The sequence below is a fragment of the Patagioenas fasciata genome, chromosome 7, assembly GCF_037038585.1.
Source record: "Patagioenas fasciata isolate bPatFas1 chromosome 7, bPatFas1.hap1, whole genome shotgun sequence".
Taxonomy (NCBI): Eukaryota; Metazoa; Chordata; class Aves; order Columbiformes; family Columbidae; genus Patagioenas; species Patagioenas fasciata.
The window spans coordinates 17,032,179-17,053,567 of record NC_092526.1 but is presented as its reverse complement, the minus strand read 5'-3'; the positions used below and the strand labels follow the sequence as shown (position 1 = coordinate 17,053,567).

General features: G+C 42.2%; 1 protein-coding gene across 2 annotated transcripts in view; it reads left to right on the top strand.

The window, feature by feature from the left end:
* The window catches only part of USP37 (ubiquitin specific peptidase 37), a 36,327-nt gene extending 15,453 nt beyond the window's left edge, over window positions 1–20,874 (top strand). For both annotated transcript variants that reach the window (XM_071810911.1, XM_065841066.2), the window contains exons 14-24: window positions 905–984; window positions 2,342–2,506; window positions 3,944–4,009; window positions 5,006–5,156; window positions 7,837–8,089; window positions 10,457–10,623; window positions 12,426–12,486; window positions 14,658–14,773; window positions 15,978–16,047; window positions 16,392–16,530; window positions 17,348–20,874. In XM_071810911.1, the coding sequence (XP_071667012.1) occupies window positions 905–984; window positions 2,342–2,506; window positions 3,944–4,009; window positions 5,006–5,156; window positions 7,837–8,089; window positions 10,457–10,623; window positions 12,426–12,486; window positions 14,658–14,773; window positions 15,978–16,047; window positions 16,392–16,530; window positions 17,348–17,435 (1,356 nt within the window). In that variant the 3' untranslated portion in view covers window positions 17,436–20,874. The remainder of the gene's footprint in view (window positions 1–904; window positions 985–2,341; window positions 2,507–3,943; window positions 4,010–5,005; window positions 5,157–7,836; window positions 8,090–10,456; window positions 10,624–12,425; window positions 12,487–14,657; window positions 14,774–15,977; window positions 16,048–16,391; window positions 16,531–17,347) is intronic.
* The last annotated feature ends 515 nt before the right edge of the window (window positions 20,875–21,389 follow it).

The window sequence follows — 21,389 nt, the reverse complement described above, 5'->3', positions numbered from 1 at the left end:
TGCTCTCCTGGGCTGGGGTGCTTCAACAGCTTATGTACCAACCTAATTGGCATGGAGGAAAAAGGTCATGCAAATATAATTATTAAAAAAAAATAGTTGTAGTATGTGGATGCTTATCTTGTAAATAGATCTTCAAGATGAGATTTCTGAAAGCTGAAAATGAGCCTTACCTCTATGAATTAGTGTTGCATTTTGTCATATCTCAAGACAGATCTGTGTTTTTTCTACATTTACAGATAATGTTTTCAACAGATAGAAGAAAAAGCCTAGCAATTATTCTAAAATATTGTGGAGGTCTTATACCTACAATTAAAAATATTCTTAAAATTATATTGGTGTCCTTTGGCCTCACTTAAAGAAAAGGGCTGTAGAAATGTTTGATGGCTAAGACATGTAATTTGAGCACAGTGTTGCTTCCCCTTTTGCTGCCTGTTCAAAACTCTACTACAGTGCAGCACATCCTTGACAAGTTTAGATGAGGATAGCTTTTCAGGAACAAAGTTGAGGTTTTGAAGAAAAAAAAGAAAACTTCCACCAAAGGTTATTAGGAAAACAAAACCAAGCAAACAAATCTGTGTATGGGAGAGAAAACCATAAACCTTGCAAGATTGTCACCTCTCTTTGGAAGCTGATTTGTCTCAGCTGTGGCTAATTCACTGGTCTGCAATAGACTTGTAGGAAAAATTCCACCTGTGTTAGCAGATAAGTTGCCATGTTGTAAGCTCTGCTACCTGCCCTCTTACCAGAAGCCCTCTTGTTAGGTCATGTTGAAGGTGGTTATAACTGTAAGTGTAACTGCTGTTTTGAAGAGCTTATGTGACAGCCAAAAGCAATGTGCTTTCTGTTGAGATCTGTTTGGATATGTCTTTTGTTCCACTAGTCGTTTTTGTGTTCTCTGAAACAGGCAGAGGAAATCGAGTATTCCTGCGAGAAGTGCAATGGAAAGTCTGCTGTTGTCACACACAAGTTCAACAGGCTTCCCAGGTACATGCTGACATCTGTTCCTCTCCTTCCTGGAGCCATGTGTTACAACAGTGCAAGCAAAAGTCCCTCAAAGAGTAAAGCTGAGAAAAGGGGTAGGACAGTGTGTACTGTGGTCAGCATGTGAGAAAGATGCATGTACAGACAGTATTTAGTCTTCATGCTGTTCTTCAGTTTCCTTCTAAAGAAGCTCTTTTGGGCACCCTCTGCAACTCTTTTTTTCTTCCTCCCTATCACCTACACAAGGAGGGCTGAGTTTTCCCCTTTTCTTGGGGTTTCTGGGATGCGAGGGAAGCAGAAACAGTAAATATATTCTGGAAATTGAATATTTTGTGCTCAGCTGACCTAATGGGCAGGACTGAGTTAGAGGCATTCATTCCAGAAGGTCTATAAAGGGTTTTGCTTTAATCAATTAATTCTTCCCATGCTGATAGCAGTTTTGTCTCTGAGTAAGCATGACACTTTGAGGCAGAATGCAGACACTCGGAGGGTTAATGCACACTCAGTAGTTTCTCACTTCATGGCTGGGTTTACTTCATTATTTAGAGTGGAAGTACTTGGAGGCAGGGATCATTTTCTCATGGGATGTAAAGCTACAAGAGTCTGAGTGACTTTATCTGCCCTATGTCCTTGTCCCGGGTGTCCTCATACTGAACCCTGTAACCTGGCAGTTAGATTGCATTTTGCTTAACTACTGTATTTATGCTAACACTGCAAAACTGTTGTCTAAGGTTTTTAATATTAGCACAACACAAGTGATGATACAGCTGTGTGATCTAAACAGACAGTACAAAGTGCAGCATGAGGGAGAAGGTTCTGTGTAAGGAGACCTTTTCAGGTTCTTTATACTGTTGTGATCAAAATCTCTTTCAAGGAGAAAGCATCGTCATGACAGATAAACCGAGTTCGCGTCTTGCACTGGACACAGTTCTCCCTCAATTTTGGGCAGCTGTTTGATCCCTCCATCACAGTCCTGAACACCTCGTAGTAGTATACTAGCATTCTGGCCTATAACAATAATATTTTAATTGCTTCCTGCATCTTACTGTGTAGTAGAAAATAATGAGTTTGGTAAGAGCTGCTTACTTCTGCTCGACTGAAGAGCAAGGTGATGCAGATCAAAGCAGGAGGCCTCTGGAGTCGGCAGAGTCTGCACTCTGCGCCTTGCACTAAGTTGAATGGTGGGCAGGAGAGTAATTACCTGTCTCTTGCCAGATAAGAGATGGGTGGTATGTCCTCACCACGCTGAAGTAATAATCGTTTTAGAGTCAGGTGAATGCATTTTGTAAACTTGGATTTTGAATCGGTTTTCTGACTTCTGTCTTGAGATTAACATTTGTCCTTCTCTGGTATCTCTCAGGGTCCTGATTCTTCATCTGAAACGATACAGCTTCAATGTAGCGTTGTCTCTCAATCATAAAGTCGGGCAGCAGGTGGTTATTCCAAGATACTTAACCCTACTTTCACACTGTACAGAAAGCACTAGGCCGCCGCTGACACTGGGATGGAGCGTCCATTCTGCCGTGTAAGTGTACAACTCGTGATTGTTAAGCACATGTACCTCAAGGTGGGCAGTTAGATCTCCTCCAGAAGGTGTCTGGGCAAGGAAATGTTAAAATTTGGATGTGCACTGCTAATTTGTAATGATGCCATCATGAGAACGTGTATGGAAAGGAAGCATGATGGAAGCACTAGAGTTGGTGGTGCATTACCTAGGGAATATTTGGTAAGATGGAATTCTTCACTGTACTTGAAAATAGCTTTCCTGTCCTTTTTATGAGAACTTTTGTCAGTAATTTGTAAAATTTATGCCTCTTGATCCAAAATAATCTAGATTACGTTTTCCTTCACAGCACACTTAACTCTGCTTAGGAGATGCAACATCCTACCTTTTTCTGCTAATATCCACTTAGACCTCCTGCGCTGTCATTGATTTTTTCAGTGTCTTACCTGTGCCACTGTTATATCTGAGCACTTCACAGGCTGAAAATACTTTCTGTTTTTCCCTTATTTCTGTGCAGTTGCTTGTCCTGAGACTCAGAGATTAAATGTGCCAGCTGTCACGTAGGAGGTCTGTGACAGAGTAAGGAAAAAGAAACTTTCGAGTCTCTTGTGGTTCCTGGCCAGTGACATAACCTCAGTAACCCTAGGGAGCTAGGATGCATCTGGTGTATGTGTTCAGCAGTGTGACAGGCATTCTTGTGCTGAACATTCAGTGGTGTTTGAGATCAATGTGGATCTTTTCCAAGAGTTTACTTTAACAATAGAAATCTTGACCTCTTAAATGCAACAAAAAGCTGACACTAACCAGAGCAAAAATACTTGAAAATATATTTGAAATAGCTTTCCAGTGGCACTTTTTCAGTCATTTAAACCATTCTGATTGACCAGAGAGTGGAAAGGTGACTAGGCTGGAGAGAAGTAGCCCTAGTTTGAGGAGGAAGGTTAGAAAATATTTGGAGGCCATCTGGTAGATAGATGTGTAGTGATACTGAGGGACTTGGAGGAGCCAGTGAAAGGATCAAATGGAGTGGGAAATTTGTTCAGAAGAATCCAGGTAAGGGAGGAGAAAGGGAGATGTGGGACATGCTGGAAAACCAGCTAATCCTGACAGCAGCAAGAGACTGTGGTTTGGGAGCAGGAGCTCAGGTGTTGGTGGGAACCAAAAGAAAAAGGAATTAATTGTCTTGACATGGGAGCTCAAAGCCTTTCATTTGTGAGCTTGTCCCCAAGGCTGCATTGCTAAGAAGTGAATCAAGTTTAAAGGATTATATACAGTTTTGAACAACTGTTGTATATTTATAGCATGATGGAGTTATTAGTCTAAATCTATGCAATTAGCAAGTACATAATGGTATTCTACTTGTTCCTTTGGTCATGAATTTGCATGCATAGCAGACAAGTAACCACTTATTTTTTAGGTACTGTAACTACTGCAATAAGTACTTTGCTTTTTCAATAGTTCCCGTCCGTTGAAAGCCTCCCAAATGGTGAATTCCTGTAGTATAACCACTTCCACACCTTCTAGGTGAGTTACAGCTCTGAAATGCCTGTGGCTTGGGGTTTTGTGGGATAATTTTTAAGGCGTTTTAAAATTTTCTAATTATTCTTCTTTAATATTTCCACTTTTTCTGTTTGTTTTCTATTTTTTTATTGTAGTAAATTATTTCAACTGGCGTCTTATTTTCATATCTGAGTTTTACTGGTGTAACATGCTAGCTGAAATTAATATCAGTGGTATGGTTTGCCTAGCTGACACGACCACCCTAGCATTTCTCTTGAGAACCTTTGGGGATTTGTAAGAAAGTGAAGATGATTTTTCTTTTTCAGACTAATCAGCAGAAAGAAAACTGAGTTTAGTTTGTACAGATGATTTGTCAGTGCCAGCTATCTCAAACTAGCTTGCATTTGTAGTTGCAAGTCACATATATAAGAAGCAAAATGTCTTCTAATTCTGCAGTTTTTAGCTATTTTCTCTCTTCTGACTCTGTGGAGCCCCAGTGTGTGTTCTGGAAGCAGGTGATTAGTTCCTTGGGTTTATTTGCAAAGATGAGAGGGCATTGTTCTTATTAGGCCCTTTTGAAAGGCCAGTTTTTGATATAGCAAAAAATGTGATATCACACTGGATAGTTTTGCATTGTGAAATACTTAGAGACCGCATTCCCTAATTGAGCAGAAATCATGACTTTCCCAGACTCCCTTGCTGGGTAATAAAGCACAGAATCCTCAGTCTTAGAAGCAAGAGCCACACACTTAGCAACTTATAGCCTTAACAGTTACTATTGCAGGCTTGAAGAAGGTATGGAAGTTAACCTAGTAAAAGATTGATTTTTTTTTTTTTTTTTTTTGGTCTGAAAACCCTGCCTCCTATGTCAATAACTTTTTGTTGTCAATCGTTGCAGTTTGTTCCCTAAATTGTGCTGCCCCACAATGTGAAAATGAAGTGTAACACTTCTTTAGCAGTTACTTTGAAACAGATTGCTACAATGCCATGAAGTTTTATAGCCATGTTTTTAATTTACAGAAAATACACTTTCAAGTCAAAGAGCTCTGCAGCACTCTGTGTAGATTCTGACAGCGATGATGAGCCTTTGAAACGTTCTGTCGCCCATAGCCAAAGGTTGTGTAACATACAGGGTAGAGATCAGCAACAACTGCAAGAAGAGCCAGAAAAGGTAAGGGTAAGAACCACAAACTTCCATATACATAGATCCTGTATGTGCTCACATCTGGCCTGTGCTTTTCTTAGCACAGACTGTGAGTAAAGTTGATGTAAGATAACTTTTTTCTCCTAGTTAGCACTGCAGTGCTGGAAGGGAGTGTTTTGCTAATTGACCTCTCTGTACAGTTGTCTTGGGTTCCCACTGGGAACAGAGGTAATTACTTGCAACTGCACTTAGGTTTTCAGGTTATGTATACCAACTGCTTAGCAGTTTTGTCAGTCCTTTGGGTAGCTTTTACTGATAACATTTCCAGGCTGAAATATAGTGGGCTGTCAATAATAAAATTATGCAGTAAAGCCCTTGATTAAGTTAGATCCAGTAAAAGTTGGGCTAGTCAAAAATATTCAGTTGAGAGACTCCTCCACAAGTTTTGTTTGTGAGGAAGTGTAAGTAGTCTCTATTGCACAAGCCCTGTGAGTGCAGAAATTTTTGGCAATAAAGCCTGTTAATTTGAATAGCAAATTAATCATAGGCTTTCCAGGCTGTTGTGGGAAAGAGACAGTGGTGGTGATGATTCCACGTAAGGGACTTTATTCTTTGTGGCCATGCATGTTGACCACTCCTCAACCACAGGGTTGACCAGCCAGCTGTTATCTCTCCTTGTTTTCCTGAGAGGACCTGCTCCTGGTCCTTGTCTGTGGAAACGGCGTTACTGCTGCTGCACCGTTCCCTTGGTTGCTTCTCAATGTAGCTGTGGATGAGGCTGTGTTAGGGGCTTGGCAGTCACTTGGTGGCCAGTGTATCTCCCGCAGGGCACGGTTTGCAAAACAGCCCTGCCCTGTTGGAAAACAGCTGGAACAGCGGCTGGGTACGACATGGGGTTGAGGGGGCAAACAGCAGTTATAGAATCATAGAAGAGTTTGGGTTGGAAAGGATGTTCAAAGCTCATCCAGTCCAACCCCCTGCAATAAGCAGGGACATCTTCACCCAGATCAGGTTGCTCAGAGCCCCATCCAGCCTGGCCTGGGATGTCTCCAGGGATGGGGCATCCACCACCTCTCTGGGCAACCTGGACCAGGCTCTCACCACCCTCATTGTAAGCAATTTCTTCCGCATGTCTAGCCTGAATCTCCCCTCTTCTAGTTTAAAACCATCACCCCTTGTCTTATCACAACAGGCCCTGCTAAAAAGTTCATCCCCATCTTTCTTATAGGCCACTTTTAAGTACTGAAAGACTGCAATAAGGTCTCTCCAGAGCCTTCTCTTCTCCAGGCTGAAGTGAGCAGAACTGCAATTTCTGCGAGTTCTGCCTCTGCAGGTGGAGTAGTATTTGAAGTAGTTTTTAAAAATAAGTATTCAAAGCAGCCTGTCTTAGAACCTGAGCTACTTAAAATCTATGCAAATAATTTCTAATAGGAAAGTTCTATTCAAATAATGCAAGATGCTGTTAAGTCTTTAAAGTCCAGACACTGAGTTAGTGTTAGTTGTTGGCAAAGTGCCTGGAACTAGAGTTTGCTGAAGAGCTAAACCAGTTTTGACGTTAGTAGGCTGCAGATGCAGAGAGAGAAATCAGAATCAGAATGCTTAAAAAGCAGGTACTTGGCTTTCCTTATTCAGTGCAAGAATAGATTTGAGGAAAGAGTTTGAATTTGTCAGTTCTAGTTCTTGGAGGGCATGATGTCTAAAAATAAGCAATTTAGTTGGGTAATTTGTTTGCTAATCTTGTTTGATAAGCCAGTTTTAATACAAAATGCTGTATAAAACTAGTCTTGTTCATCAAAAACTTGCAGTGTAAGTGAAAAGCACCAGTTAACAAAGTTCTGAGATCCATCCAAATGCACTTTGAAGTAAGATAGAAACTAGTTTTCCCCATTTTTTAACATAATATAGGAAAAAAATCTAAACATATGGTAAGTAGTGTAATTGTATAAATATGTATACACGGAGGTTAACCTCCTGATTAAGTTAGTATCAAAATCATTGAAATTACTGTAGTAGTTGTAAATCAGTATGGTGTAGGAGTGGATGAACATCAGTTTTAGGAGAATGATTAAAGAAGGAAAAATTCAGATTAAGACTACAGTGTTTTTCCTTTCTTCCAATTCAAAGTCGTTCTTTTCTCATTGGGAAAAAATAATTCCCCCCTTCCCCGGTTAACTGTTTTCTTACTTGGTTTGCAGAGTCATGCCCACCCCTCGAGATTTCGGATGGCAAGCCTGCAGCACAAAACTTAATTTTAATTGCTCTTCATACCAACCTGATTTCAGTTCCTATTCTTCCATCCCTGTGTTCACGTTCAATTACTCTCATGTTGCTGCTTCAGTCTTTGTTAACAAACTTGCAATTTCGCTACTTGTGCCTCAGCACTGGCTCACCAGAGGCTTGAGGATTCATCACAACATAAAGGTGGAACATGAGTGTTGAAGGGAAGAGTTACCTGGTGTGTGTTAATCCACAGGGCCTGTAAAAACTGGTTGTAGTTTATATTTAAATGTTATTCCTTGGAGTGAATGTAGCTATGAAGGTTGTCTCTCCATAGACTCTCATATAACTTATCTGTTTAATGTTGACAGAGCCAAGCTTCCACTCCCTTGGGTTAATAAAAGAAATTTAAAAGATCTCCACAGAAATGTAAAGCTGATGTTCTATCCCTTTTAGTCAAGCACTTAATCATAGTTCCATTTATCTGTAGGGTTCAAAAAGAAGTAAAATGGAGGGTGATAAAGCTGAGCTGGGTAATGCTGGTTTTGATGGGATGAGCGAAGATGAGCTGCTGGCAGCTGTCTTAGAGATTAGCAAAAGGGAAGCTTCTCTGTCTCTGAGCCATGATGAAGATAAACCCACAAGCAGCCCAGACACTGGTTTTGGAGATGATGAAATTCAAGAATTGCCGGAAAACCTGGAATCTATGGAGATGGAGAAACCCAAAGCAGCGTTAGACTCAGGTAAGGCAAAGCAACCATCTCAATTGGTCTACAGTGAGCTAAAGTGGGTCACTGATAGCAGCAGTTTAGTATGTATGGTGGCAGAATCCGAGGGCAAGTGCACTGCTGAAACTGTCTGACTTGCTCAGTTTTCTTGCAGTTTCCCTGTGTATAAAGTGTTTAATTCATTGAACTGTGAAAATGTATTTTACTGTGTGTGTCACCTCTCTGCTAAAGGTAACATCATCTTTAATTTCCTTTTTTTTTTTTCCTCTCCTGATTAACACATGCTTCCACTGGTTCCTGTACCAGACAATTCAATTTACTAAGATTTGACAGCGTCTGGAACCTAATATTCCGTAATCAGAAAGTATTTTGATTTCCGTAGCTGTTGCAGCCTGGGCAGCACAGTAGCAGTGTTCTCATTGCTGGTGTGTAAGAGTGATGTCTGGAGCACCCAAGACCCGAATGCTTTCCTAAACGCAGTTTTTTTGTCACTAATTACTAATTAATTTAGCTCTATCTCTGTAATTTTTTGTAATACTTATTAATGTGAGAGCAGACCTTTGAGCATAAGAGACTCGGCATGTGAATTCTGGCCTCCGACCCAGAAACACGGTTAAGTACAAGAAGGAGCCTGTTTGATCTCAGTGTGGGGAAACTGAGTCTCTAAGTGTTTATCATGTGTGTTACATGCCTTCAGTCAGACTTTTACTTCTAGTAGCCTGGAAAAATAAACCAACAGTATGCTCTTCTCCTCTAAGAGCCAGGAGGTTAAATATTCACAAAAAAACCCTTGCTCTATTACCAAAAATTGCATGTGTTTTGATGAGCAACTCTTGATATTTTATGTGTTGGAAGGCAGGATATAAGAAAATGAAGTCTGTGGTCAGCCTTGTTTGTGCCCTCCTTTGTAGGTGCTGGTGTTGTGTGGAAGAGTTGTGAGAGTGTGGCCATATGAATGTATCTCTATCCAGGTTTTCTTTGGAAAGCATAATGTAATTATTTGAAGACTCTGTTGTGACACTTAAGCAAAAAGTATGGGTTTAATAAAAGTTTCCGTATTTTCTGATTAAGAATGCAGTTAAATGCTCAACATTGCATTCAGCTTTCTATATTTGACTGTGTTTGACCAAAAACCCCAAGCACTACTCAAAGCACACAGTTTGGCATTCAGCTGAGAAGTGTATCTCTGTGTGTTGAGTTACTAGTTACAGCCGCGGAATGTAACTTACCATGAGTTTACCATCTTATGTTCTGTTTAAATGAAACATAATTGCAAAGGATGCATCAGACAAGATGATTCTAAACATGTAAACTTGGTCCATTTCTTGTTACCACTAATAGTACATTTCTTTCTAAACACATGATAGTTTGTGGTGCTTTCAAAAAAGGCTGATTTAGATATGACAGAAGATGTCTTTTCTGCTACATGATCCACAAATAACAGTTGTGTGAGTATTTCTTCTTACACTGGAAGTTTTCAAAGGTCATGTAATAAATTCTGTTTTGTTTTTCAAGTGGATTTTTAGTTTTTCAAGAGGATTAGGCTGATGGATTGTAGTTCTGGTGATCTCGTGTTTAAGAGGTTGCAGGTACTGAGAGTGCCTTGTATAATCTTTGCTAATAACTAATGAGCAGATTCTGAAGTCTGCATAGGGCAAAACTGAAGTTTTGTGTGTTGCTGCATGATAGCTGTTGGAGCAGGTCCTGGCTCTTTCTCAGCTGCAAGCAAATAGGAGAATCAAAGTGTCCTGCAGCTGCAGGAGGAAATGTGTGCAGTGGTTCAATGCGTGTTCGTTCCAGAAGTCTTGCAAAGCACTTCTGCCATAGTGTTCGCTTTAAAGGTGAACTGAAAAGTTAAAATATTCTTGCATTTTTAAAGCTGTAGATAGCATTCACAAGATTGAAGCTCTTACCTGAAGTAAAAGTTGACGAATATAAACAATGCTTCACATTTGTGCTTCCCTCTATCTTACATATGATTTGGCTTTAATTTTGGCTTCATCTATAGTACTCTGAGGTATAATATGCAATGCAAATTTTTATAATCCGTCATTCCTTCTAGAGGCATTCAAGTGTCAGTTTCACGGCTGCAGAAACCTGGTGCTGCGTGACATCTTTCTTTAGTTAAAATTTATGTTTCTGAGTGAACATAAAAGGCTAAGAAGAGAACAGGTTTGTGGATTAATCAAATGGTTCATCTTACATCTGTTAAAATAAGACTTTGGAGCTTTTCTCATTTGACTCGTGTTTTTTTTAATGGCTAGTGAGCTCTCCCTGTCAATAGATGTCACTGTGCTGCAAGGATTGTGATGATTTAAGGGGATTTAGCTGGTAACAAACAGAAGACCCAGGAAAGCGTAACTGTACTTTCTGCTTCCTCAGGTCCTACCAGTTTCACTGAGATAACGAAAGATTTTGATGAGAATAAGGAAAACAAAACTCCGGAAGGCTCCCAGGGGGAGGTTGACTGGCTGCAGCAGTACGATATGGAGAGAGAGAGGGAAGAGCAAGAACTCCAGCAGGCGCTGGCTCAGAGCCTTCAAGAGCAAGTAAGAAATGAAGTTTCCTTCCTTGAGTTGTCTTGCCCAACACTGGAAACCCGATGGCTAAAGGAAAACTTGTGTTCAGGCAGTAACTGCAAAGGGATTCTGTTGGGGTTTTTTGAGAAAAACAGATGAAGAAAGGTTTGGGTTCTTCTAGCTCCAGTGTCAATAGGGTGACAGCACTGGATACATCTGGACACGTTTTGTATGTACTTTGGTAACTGTATATCACATCACAGACCTGCAGGTTTCTCAAAGCTTTCCTTGCACATTTATACAGTGCCTTGTAACATTATATAAAAATGATGATAAACTAAAATCTTGCTGTCTGTCACTGAGAACCAAGCCCACCATTAGCTTCCCTGGCAGTTGCTTCTTGCAGCGTGTTGTATCAGGACTGAAAGCAGCAGGTTTGAAAGCAAAGGCTAAGAATGGCCATGCAAGGTCAGCTTAAAGATCTGTCGATGCCAGTGCCTTGTTTCTGGTGCTAGCAAGTAAAGCGTGCTTAGTAGAGAATATAGGAACTGACCGCTTATGTGATCCTTCCCTGTTAGTAAATTGGAAAAAAATCACAAATTTAGTCAAAACCAAGTCCTTTAAATTAGACTTGGAAAGAACTGGGATCTTGAGTTGTGTGCTGACCATCTGTGTTCCACTTGAATTTCAAGACCTGTAACTGATTTCCACAAGTTTAACGGAGCTGCTGAGAGTGAAGCAAGCGCTTAGCCAGGTCTTTCTTAAAATAGGTGCCCTTGTCTGCTCTCTATTAATACTAAAGCTGTCATGGTTTTCCTTATGAGATCTGATGTTTCCATGGCACTTAGATTTTTCTCTCCCATTACTCATTATGAGGTGCTGGTTGGTATTTTCCATGCCAGATGTAGCTTTGATTCAGCGATGCTGAGTAGTTTAACAAAGATTCCCAAATGCTTTAGAAATAGTGAGATAAAAGGCCTCATGCTAGTAATGTAAAACTGCCCTTTGAGTGTTGTTCTGCTACAGTTCTGGAGCGAAAACCTGCTGCTCTCATGATTCAGGCATGGAAATGCAGTAACTGTGGTTATCTTGATTTGAAATACGTAGTTAGGGTTCTGCATTCAGGTGTACTCACAGCGTTCAAATCCTGAATTAAGAAACTGACTCATTAAATATTATTGACTGGCTTGCTGTAGCTCTGAGCTTTTGAGAATGGTGGGAGGAACAGTGATATTATCCAAAGATTAGAAGGGTTTGTTGGCTTGAGGTTTCTTCACTACTTGTTCATGGTAATGTTTTCAGTGTCTGGTTGTTCAGTGGTGTTGTCTTTTGCATCCTGCCTTTGTGAATTACACCTGTTATATAAAACCACTGGCTCTACTTTCAAATGTTGTACAAATAATAAAATCTGTCAGAATTTGATGACTCTGTCCTCAGCTGGCTTTGGGCAGAAGTAGTCTAAATTTTGCTGAAGTGCGAGGAGCTTTTTGTGTAAATGACAGCTTTCCTTAGCAAAGGGTTGCAAATTCATTCAGATGCTTTTCAAATTAATGATCCAGAGAAAGCGTTTGGTGTTACTAGAGACTCGCTCTGCTGCATACCAAACTTCAGGAGCTTTGACGAGCCTTAATGAAGGTTTGTCCCAGGTTCTGTTGCACGGGAACATTGGACTCTCGCTGGTTGCAAACATTCCTTCACACAGAACTTTTAATTTACAGTGTCAGGTTTGTTGTAGAAACCAGAGCAGCACAGTTTCAATGGAAAAAGACCACCACAAGAATTTTAAACAGTGAAGTGTCTCAATGAGCTAAGTTTTGTTCTCTTCCCGTCAGGAGGCGCGAGAACAAAAAGAGGATGATGACCTTAAACGAGCTACGGAATTAAGTCTACAAGGTGAAACTCATTAAACTTCTTCCAGGATGTTGCTTTTAAGGGAAAATAGATCTGTATGTATGAGTGCAGCTCCCGAGTGTCTGTAAAAGAGCTGGGATTTCATGCTCTTTGGTATGTGCTTTGCTGTGTTTGGCTTTGCTCAGGTCAGCTTTTCTTGCTCTCAGTTGCAAGAGCAAATGTCGGGAAAAACTTAATAAGAAAAATATCTTATTTCAGTCCCTTGAGTTTTTAATTTCCTTTTTATATATAAACAAGTATATCACTATATCTGTAATGTTGTATTTCTGTATAACTAATATTTAATATGTATAGCAAAATGGACCTTGGAATTCTGCATTCCCAGCAAAAGCCAGCATGCTCTTGTTAGAGCATAAGGATTATTTCTTAGTTGCATTGATATTTTACTGCTGATTAATTAATGTACTAGCTTTGCCCAGGGAAATGAGTAAGTGCTCTGTCTGCCTGATAGAGGAGAGGAGGGAGACAGACCTCACTGCAAGTATAGCTGTTGGGGGTGAAAAAAAGAAACCCAGAGTACACTATCTGTCTTTTCCCAATCCAGACAGCATGGTGAGCCTCGGGCACTGTTTAACGTTTGTGTGAGGGTGGCATGCGAGTGATTTCATACAATCTGGCAGAGCAATGCGTAACAGAGAAAATTCCTGCTCCAGAGAGGGAGGGCTAATTTGTACATATATATATATATATACATTTTGTAGTTGCTCAGGCACCTCTAAAGGCGCTCAGTTATTACTAGATGAGCCGATGTCTGCTTCTGAAGAGAAATAAGTTGAATGCTGATTAAATGTCCCTCAGCCTGAGTCCTGTCCCCTGTTGAGCTCTGGCAGACTGAGTGCCCAGTCCCTCTCAGATCTTCCTTGAATCTTGGCTGGGAAGGGTTCAGCACCAGAAATCCTTCCTTGTCATGATTTGCAGACGCTTGACTTGAACATGAGCATTGCCTTGTGCTTCTCAAGTTACTGCCAGGCCATTTGTAAGGCACCAGCCAGCAGCTGTTTAAGGAGATGTTAGTAATCGTGAGCATGGATCTGGTACTATTTGTCTTAGAAAGGTTCCCAGTGGTGCTGCAATCAAAGAACTACTCATCATCCAAGGGCCATTGGTGAAGTGGCGTTTAGGCAGTACTGTGGCAAGTACTTCATGCAGAGACCTGCCTAAGTGGCTGCATTTCTCGACTGTAGAGTAGCTTACAACAGGCCAGGTGTGGAAACCAGCAGTAAAATATTCTCAGTTAAAGGGATTCATCTGTAAACTTCCCAAGACAATTATACTAATCCAGCATCTGATGGTTTCACAGGGCAAGCAGTGTGAGAATCTCTGGCAAAATCTCTCCATCATTACAAACACTGATAGTCTCTTTAAGAAAAAAAAAATTCTCCTGAGCAGTGTCCTGTTAATTTCAGCTTCTCAACCACCCAAGACAACATAGCTTTAATTTAGCTGGTGAAAGTGTAGCTACTTCTCCTAATGAGTACTGTACAAAATCCTAAATTGGTTGGGTAGCTGCAGAATCCCAGGCAGTTTGGAACAGGGTGTACAGGGAGCAGCGGTGCCTTCCGGCTCTTTACAGAGAGCTGCCTGCGTTTTGCTCAGCCAAGCAAACTGGAAGTTCCTGCAGTGAGCAGCCTTCTTACCATGGAAGACAATGAAAAGATGCCCGCTGCCAGCAGGAGTGTTTTGATGCCAGTTTTAATTGAAAAATGCACTTTGGTAATGCAACTTATAGTTAAAACTGGAGTTCATAGCTTCTCATTGCAGAGACTTACACTGACCAGGCTGGCTGTACTTCTTTTAATGCTAGTTCTGGCTGGAGACCACCAGTGCTCTGGAGCAAATGGGGTGTTTAAATGCTCTTTTATCACCCAGCTGTCATTGCCATAATGCTCTTTTGTAAAAGTATGGGAGAGATGATGCTAAAATTAGTTCTGTAGTCCAAGATACTTTTCTTAACTATTGCTCTGACAATTTGGGGAAGGAAGAGAGAGTTTTTATTTGGAAGTTCCAATATCTCCCACTTTCCTTGGAAAGGAAGCTTGAAACATTAGCATTTTATTGTGCTTGTTTATGTGGGTAGATATACCTCAACCTGTTGTGAATTCCTGTGTGCACCATGGCTTCTCACGCAGTATCGTTATTTCCATGCTATCTAGAGTTTAACAGCTCTCTCCTGGACAGCGTTGGTTCTGATGAAGACTCTGGCAACGAGGATGTTTTTGACATGGAGTATTCAGAAGCTGAAGCGGAAGACCTGAAAAGAAATTCTGAGGTGTGATCTATGATTTCAAAAGCCAACTGAGAAATGTACCCCTCCTTTACCATCAGTTTAGTGTTGGATGTAGTTTTACAGAGCAGATGTAGAGTCTAGAAACATCTTTTTTGTTCAAAAGTGAAAAGATAGAAAATTTATATCCTTAAGGGGATGTCCTATTGTATTGTTTTGATTAAAAAAAAAAAAAAAAAGCAGCTGCAGAGACCCTCTGAGTTTCTCTAAGATGTGGATAATGGTGAAAAGGAAACAGTAGTCTTATATCAGAAATGTTCCAGTGTGTGTCAAGCAATGGGCCTGAAATTTTTGCTTAGAGGATGTCAGCCAGCATGGTAGTTTAGTGGCAACGCCATGAGCTTCTAGATCCTGCACCACCAGAGCTGAGAAGCTCTGGCAAGGTCCTGTTCCCACTAAGGGAAATGTAACTGTGACCCAGGCCGTGCTGCCAGCACGCTCAGACTCCACGCAGCAGCGCTGCGAAAGTCGCCTGCCTGCCTGGGTGGAAGGAACACTGTGTAGGGTGGAAAAGGTTAAATAATTAGTGTTTCTTTGAGCGGTTTTCATTTTCCTACCCTTAAACCAAGAGCTGCATTTTAAGAGTGTTGTCAGTGAATTGTTATCAATAATGTTTCCTAGTCAAAGAGAATTAAAAAGTAGTTGTTAGAAGCTAATTAACATCATTTAGTTTTATTGTCAGTGAGTAGACAGAGCATGGTTCCTGCTTGCAAAGAGGGCGTTGTCTGATGACATTACAGGTGCAGGACAAGAGAATCTGGGCTACATATCCAGTATTAGCTGTTAAATCTGTATACCGTTATCAAGGGTATTTCTTTGATATTTCAGAAATAAGCATGGTGTTCTGTTTTTGGTTTTCTATGTTTATTTCGTACATTCATTCTGACATCAGTGCAAGTCACTCAGGAAATGGTTGTTTAGAAAACATTGCAGTGTGGAGCTCATGTCAGTGTCTGTTCTGAGGTCAGAGTGACTCCTCTTCATGTTCATTTGGCTGGCCGAAAAATTAAATAAGATGGGAGGGGTTTTCCCTCTTCTGAAAGGACTCTTCCTTTGGTCTGAACCAGGGTGTCTGTTTCTGTAATCCTTCTCTGGGTTGCAGCTTTGAATAGAGTATAGATCGTCTTGTCCATAAGCTACGTGGGACAGAAGGGAATGCCTCAAAGCTTTAACTGAACTTTCTTTTCAGACAGGAGAGCTTCCTCACTCCTACCGTCTCATAAGCATCGTCAGCCATATCGGAAGCACATCCTCTTCAGGTAAAAGTTATCATATTTTTGTATTCTTCTCTTTTCTATCTTAAAAAGCCTGTAATACAGAACTACCCTAGCAGGATTATTTGCAGAGAAGCAGGCAGCACAGCAAGTCTTTCATCATGGCTTGCTGGTGAGGGACCAGGTTGAGGGTGTCACGGCATGTGATGAAATACTTCTTATGGGGTCCGTGGAGTTGCTTGTGCTGGTTACCAGCTCACTGGCCAAGATCTTCAGGGTGTTTTAGCATTTAAATCTGACACAGGTCACTGGACCAGGGTATCTGTTAGCTAACCAGTGTACTGGTTGAAGTGCAGCCTGAAAAGTAAGGTGCGTTCTCTGTCTTTAAGGTCATTATATCAGTGATGTCTATGATATCAAGAAGCAGTCCTGGTTCACCTACAATGACCTGGAAGTGTCTAGAACTCTAGAGGCCACCGTTCAGTGTGACAGAGACCGAAGTGGCTACATCTTCTTCTACATGCACAAGTGGGTGTCTTGGGGAATTTTGTTACCAGTAAAATACCTGCTGTTTGTGAGGAGGTGGGCTTCTCTTCTTCCTCTAGTCCTCTTTGATGGGATGAAAAGTATCTCCATGCATTTGTTGGAAGAAATTGTAGTCAGCATTATATGAAAGAATGACAAAATTGAAATGCTCGGAGTTCAGACGTGTGGAATCATATGTCACTAATACGTAGGGTTTTAACAGGATACATGACATCATCTTCTAAGAAGGGGATTCAGTGTCTCAGTTATGCACTGGTTGCACCAGAGATCATAATGGAGCTTGGGTTTTTCCCTTAAGTGCTATGATAATTTTAAATGCCTTTATCCTGGCTCCTGGCAGTTACGTTGTTGCAGCTGTGGTCGTCTCAGGACATGGCTGGGGTGAGGTTTGTAAGTAGAAGGAATATCTTTTCAGGCAGAGGGAACTGAAGAAGGGACTTTGTCCCCCAGTTTGTTCCCTTTTTCTGCCTTTACTGGTTGCTCTAACGAAGGATATTACTTCAGCTACAGACTGTGGCTTGTGTTGCTTCTGATCCTTTTACCAGCCAGGAGTTACTTTTCACTATTGTTACTGTTCTTTGAGGCTTACCACTGACCTTATTCATTGTAATAAATCTTTAAAAAGTGGGATTCCAGGAGCCTTGCTTAGAGATGCCAGATAAGACACCTTTCTGTGGCAGGATTCATGATGCTTGAGTTTGTGGATTAAATCCAATTGCTGATTCCCTCAGGGCTGTCTCATGTCTCATTTGTTGTTGCTGTACGTAAGTTTCACTATTGGCCTTTCCCTCTGTTCCAGGGATATCTTCGATGAGTTACTAGAAACGGAAAAAAATGCACAGCCACTTAGCATGGAAGTAGGAAGATCGGTTCGTCAGCCTCTGTGAAGAGTAAAACACCTTGTTCCTCCTGAGGAACAAGGAAGATTCTGAACTTGTGCCAGACGTGCAGGAGTAACAAACAGCTCAGGGCCAAAACAAGAGACAAAAGGTAGAAATATGGGATGCTTGGTTTATTGAACCATCTGTGCAAGTCCTGGGCCTGAACCACACATTTAAACCTGATATCCCAGAGCAATCCTCCTGTGGTGAAGTTTTTATTGTTCCTCAAATAATTTTGTCAGCATGGAGCCTTAAAGAGTTGCATCAAGCCACAAGACTACAGCTGCTCATAAACTGATTTAAAAAAAATAGTGCAAAAAGAGACTCGACTTTAAAAACCCATTCACCTGTGAGACGTGAGTGGTAAAGATTTACATATCACTTGGCATTTTTTTTTCCTCCAAGGGCAATTTAAGCAATAGATTCTGTAACCTGGCGTGTGTTGTGTTAGTAATATTCACTGGAAACCCAGATCACTGAGTACGCTCTTGCCAGTCATCTCGCTAACAGGCATCTTGGAATCACTCACGCTGATGCGTTTTGACATTCGTGCAGTTCCAGGAAAAAAACTGTCGGTGCTGCGGAATGTATGGCATACCTGGTGGCAGCTCTGTCAGTTTTTTGCACCATTCACTGTCATCATTTAGACGTTAGATTATGTATGTGATTTCTTTTGTTTTACAAGTTCTGTTATTTGATTGCATTTTCTTCATAAGGTTGTTGCCTACATACCATTTGGAGAGGAGAGGTCTCTCTTTGGGTGTGCAGTATTTTGCACTGAAGCTGTATTGCTTAGGGCTGTGTAACTGGGGTAGGAGGACACCTGGAGCAGACTGAGAACAGCAGCAGGAGTCGAGCAACAGCCCCTTGTCACCTTCTGGGAGGGAAGAAGTGTTATGGCTTTACTTTTTCTGCGCAGGCTGGGGTTGTTGTGAAACAGGAGTGGCGGGGAAGGGCAGGGGCTGCAGGGCGCGCTTGGCACTGGAGTTGCTCTTTGGTTGAATCACGGTCTTGCCTCGGTCTTCTTGCATCCCAGGGTAGTAGGGTTTTTACTGCAGCTCTGCCTCTGTTCTCCCTTCTGAGGAGTGCAGAGCATTCAAACTGTGAAACTAAACCAGGTGAAAACTTTCAGAAAGCCCATGTTCAGCATTAACAGAACACGGTTTGGAAGAAGTGTTGCGTTTTATTGGATTGGGAGACATGATGCTCCTTTTATAGCTTGTTTCAGTGGGGGGGGGAAGCCTGGTGACTTCATTTTTTTTCTTTTTTTCAGCACCTTTATGCTGATTTAATAGGGGCAGATGTTTCCTTTTGCTGGCATTTACTCACTTCAGATAAGTTGTTGCTGTTAAGCCGAGTAGTTGCTCTTGTTTTGGCCTCTAGTTCTGATTTTGCAGCTTGAGTTTGAGAGGTGAAAGGCTTCTTTAAAAAAAATCAAAACAAAAAAAACCACCTTTTTTGCTGTCAAGATAGTTTCTGAGTTTTTTAAACTATCCTTAGGAGTTTCTCAGGAATAAATTAGCTGAAGCAAAGCAGATGAAACCATCAATTTAGGAGACAGCAGGCACCTCTTCCATGGGCACTTCCACACCAGTTGATCCTGGCAGGCTGGCACGGGGATGCTACCTCAGTGGCCTCCTCTCACCCTGTGAGCAGCAGCAAGTGACAGCCATTGCTGCTGGATACTGTCCCCAGGCTGTGCACTTTGGGGACCCCGGTGTGGTGACAAGACCGACTGACCTTCCAGTCCCTGTGTGCAATGAGCCTGGTGGTCCTGGTCAGTGTGACATCTTTCTGGTTTCCAAGCTAGGAGAGAATGTTTGGTTGTAAACATGGCAGAGCGTTTATCTTGTAAGATGCAACCTGAGTGGGTGTATATGTTAATTTATTACAAAGCATTATACTTTTCTGTTGTTGATATTAATTTTGGTAGAATTCTGGGCGATGGGAAGAAGTGGTGATGCAGTTTTCCTTTGATCGCCCCTGTGAATGTGATGAAGGGACTGCTCTGTCCAGAGGGCAAATCTGTTTTCCCCAAGTGCATCCTATGCTAGTGCTGTAAATAACTGATATATCAGAAGTCAGCTCTGCTTTTTTGAGTGGCAAGGTTGTTTTTCCAAGGCACTGCGCTCCAGTTAATTTATAGTAAAAGCAAACATTGCCTGACTTTTCAGTGCACCAACTTTTGTGTAAAACCAGTTTTTGTTTGGAACAAGGTAAAAAAGCTGGTGCTTGAAACCAGTATTCCTGGTTTTATGAAAAGTTCTTGCTTATTATTCTAGCCATTAAGAATTTGCAGACGTCTCTATTAATTGCTTTAAGCTTTTTTGTTTGGCATACGGCAGTTCAGTTGCACCTTCACCCTGGCAGGAATGTCTGTGGAGCCCCTTCCTTGCTGAAGCCTTTCTGCCTGTCGGAGAGCAGCGGGTATGCAATCCCAGCCATAATATGCCCACCACTCCTGCTGTCGCAGCAGCAAGTTCAGTAAGGTCATCACTTCCAGATGGGATGCCCATCCTGGATATAGGTCAGTGGGGAAGTTCAGTTGCAGTCCCTGAGCATATGCAGGCTCTTCCTCAGATGTATGGAGTTGCAGTTAAACATTTACCTGCTCCTGAGTCAGCTTAGTTTAGTCCAAGTGTGATTCAGCATAGAAATACAAGGAACTCCCCCTTGCCGTTCCTCTTGCTCCTTTGTTGTTTGACTGAAGTAGTTTGGTCTTGATTTGCTCCTCTATTCCAAGAGGTGTAAAACAGTTCGTGTTGGTGAACTGGAGCTTGTGTGTGCTGGTCCCTGGGGGGCCCCGGCCAACGGGGCTGCCCAAAGAGTCTTTGCAAAGCCAGGACTGGTTTCCTGATCTGGCAACCTGAGACCACTGCGAGGAGAGCCCCAGTCCTCCATCGCTCCAACGCCTGCAGCTGCAGCATCACCTTCCCCATCCTGCGCAGCGTGGATAACCAGCACCCATGCATCTTCCTTCCTGCCCTGCGGCCCCAGGAACAGCTGATCTCCAGCCCAGAGCTTCCTGCTGCGGTTCACCCAGGCATGGGGCACGTGGGGGTGCCCATGCTTTCGGGGGGCCAGGAACAACTTATCTGCTTTGTTTTCCTTTTAATAGAGCTAATTATCCCTGTAATTGCCCGCCAAAGAGAAAAAGGGGTGCAGGACCCCTGGCAGCTGCTGTTTGTGTAGCCGTGCTGCCAGACTCCAGCCTTGCCTGCCACGGGGTGGCCGCTGCCGGTTTCTGCCTGCACCTCAGCGTTCTGGTTCTTTACACCGTTGATGTGGAGCAGCACTTTTCTCTGTGTTTTAGCAGACCTGTTCCTCTCCATTCTTCACAGTTTTTGCTCTTGGGTTCCCCCTGCCTATTTTTAAATGATGTGTAGATAGATTTTTTTTTTTTTTTTTTTTTTTGGGTGAAATTAAAACCTCTTTATTAACCCTCTCTTGGTTTGGGAACTTATTTCCACCCCTCCTGGGCTGCTGCCTGTTGAACGTTGCAGGTGATGTGCACCCCACCCTGCATTTGCTGTTGGGACTTTGCTCAGTTGCCCAGGAACATCCCATGTGTGTTCAGCACCTCCCTGCACATGCAAATCCTGCTTCCCTAGAAAGACGTGTCCCTGTGGGAAACCCCCAGGCCCTCTGTGGGTACCTGTGGCTCCTAAGGAGGAGGGAGATGTCCCCTTCCACTCCCAGGGAAATCACAAGTGACCACTGGTGACTGTCCCCACCCAGGTGCCATCTCCTCAGCCTCTGGCTTGTTTCTTTTACCTTTGGTATTGCACATATTTGCTGAGGTGCAGGTGATAATGGAGGGAGTGGCTCCAGCTGTACACTGGACCTTTAACCCTGAGCTGCAGCCACCAGTGTGGGATGGGGGAGCTGAGGGGGCCTGGGGTGGGCAGCTTGTGCATCGCCTCTGAGCACAGGGGGGCTAGTGGGGAGAAGGAGCTGAGG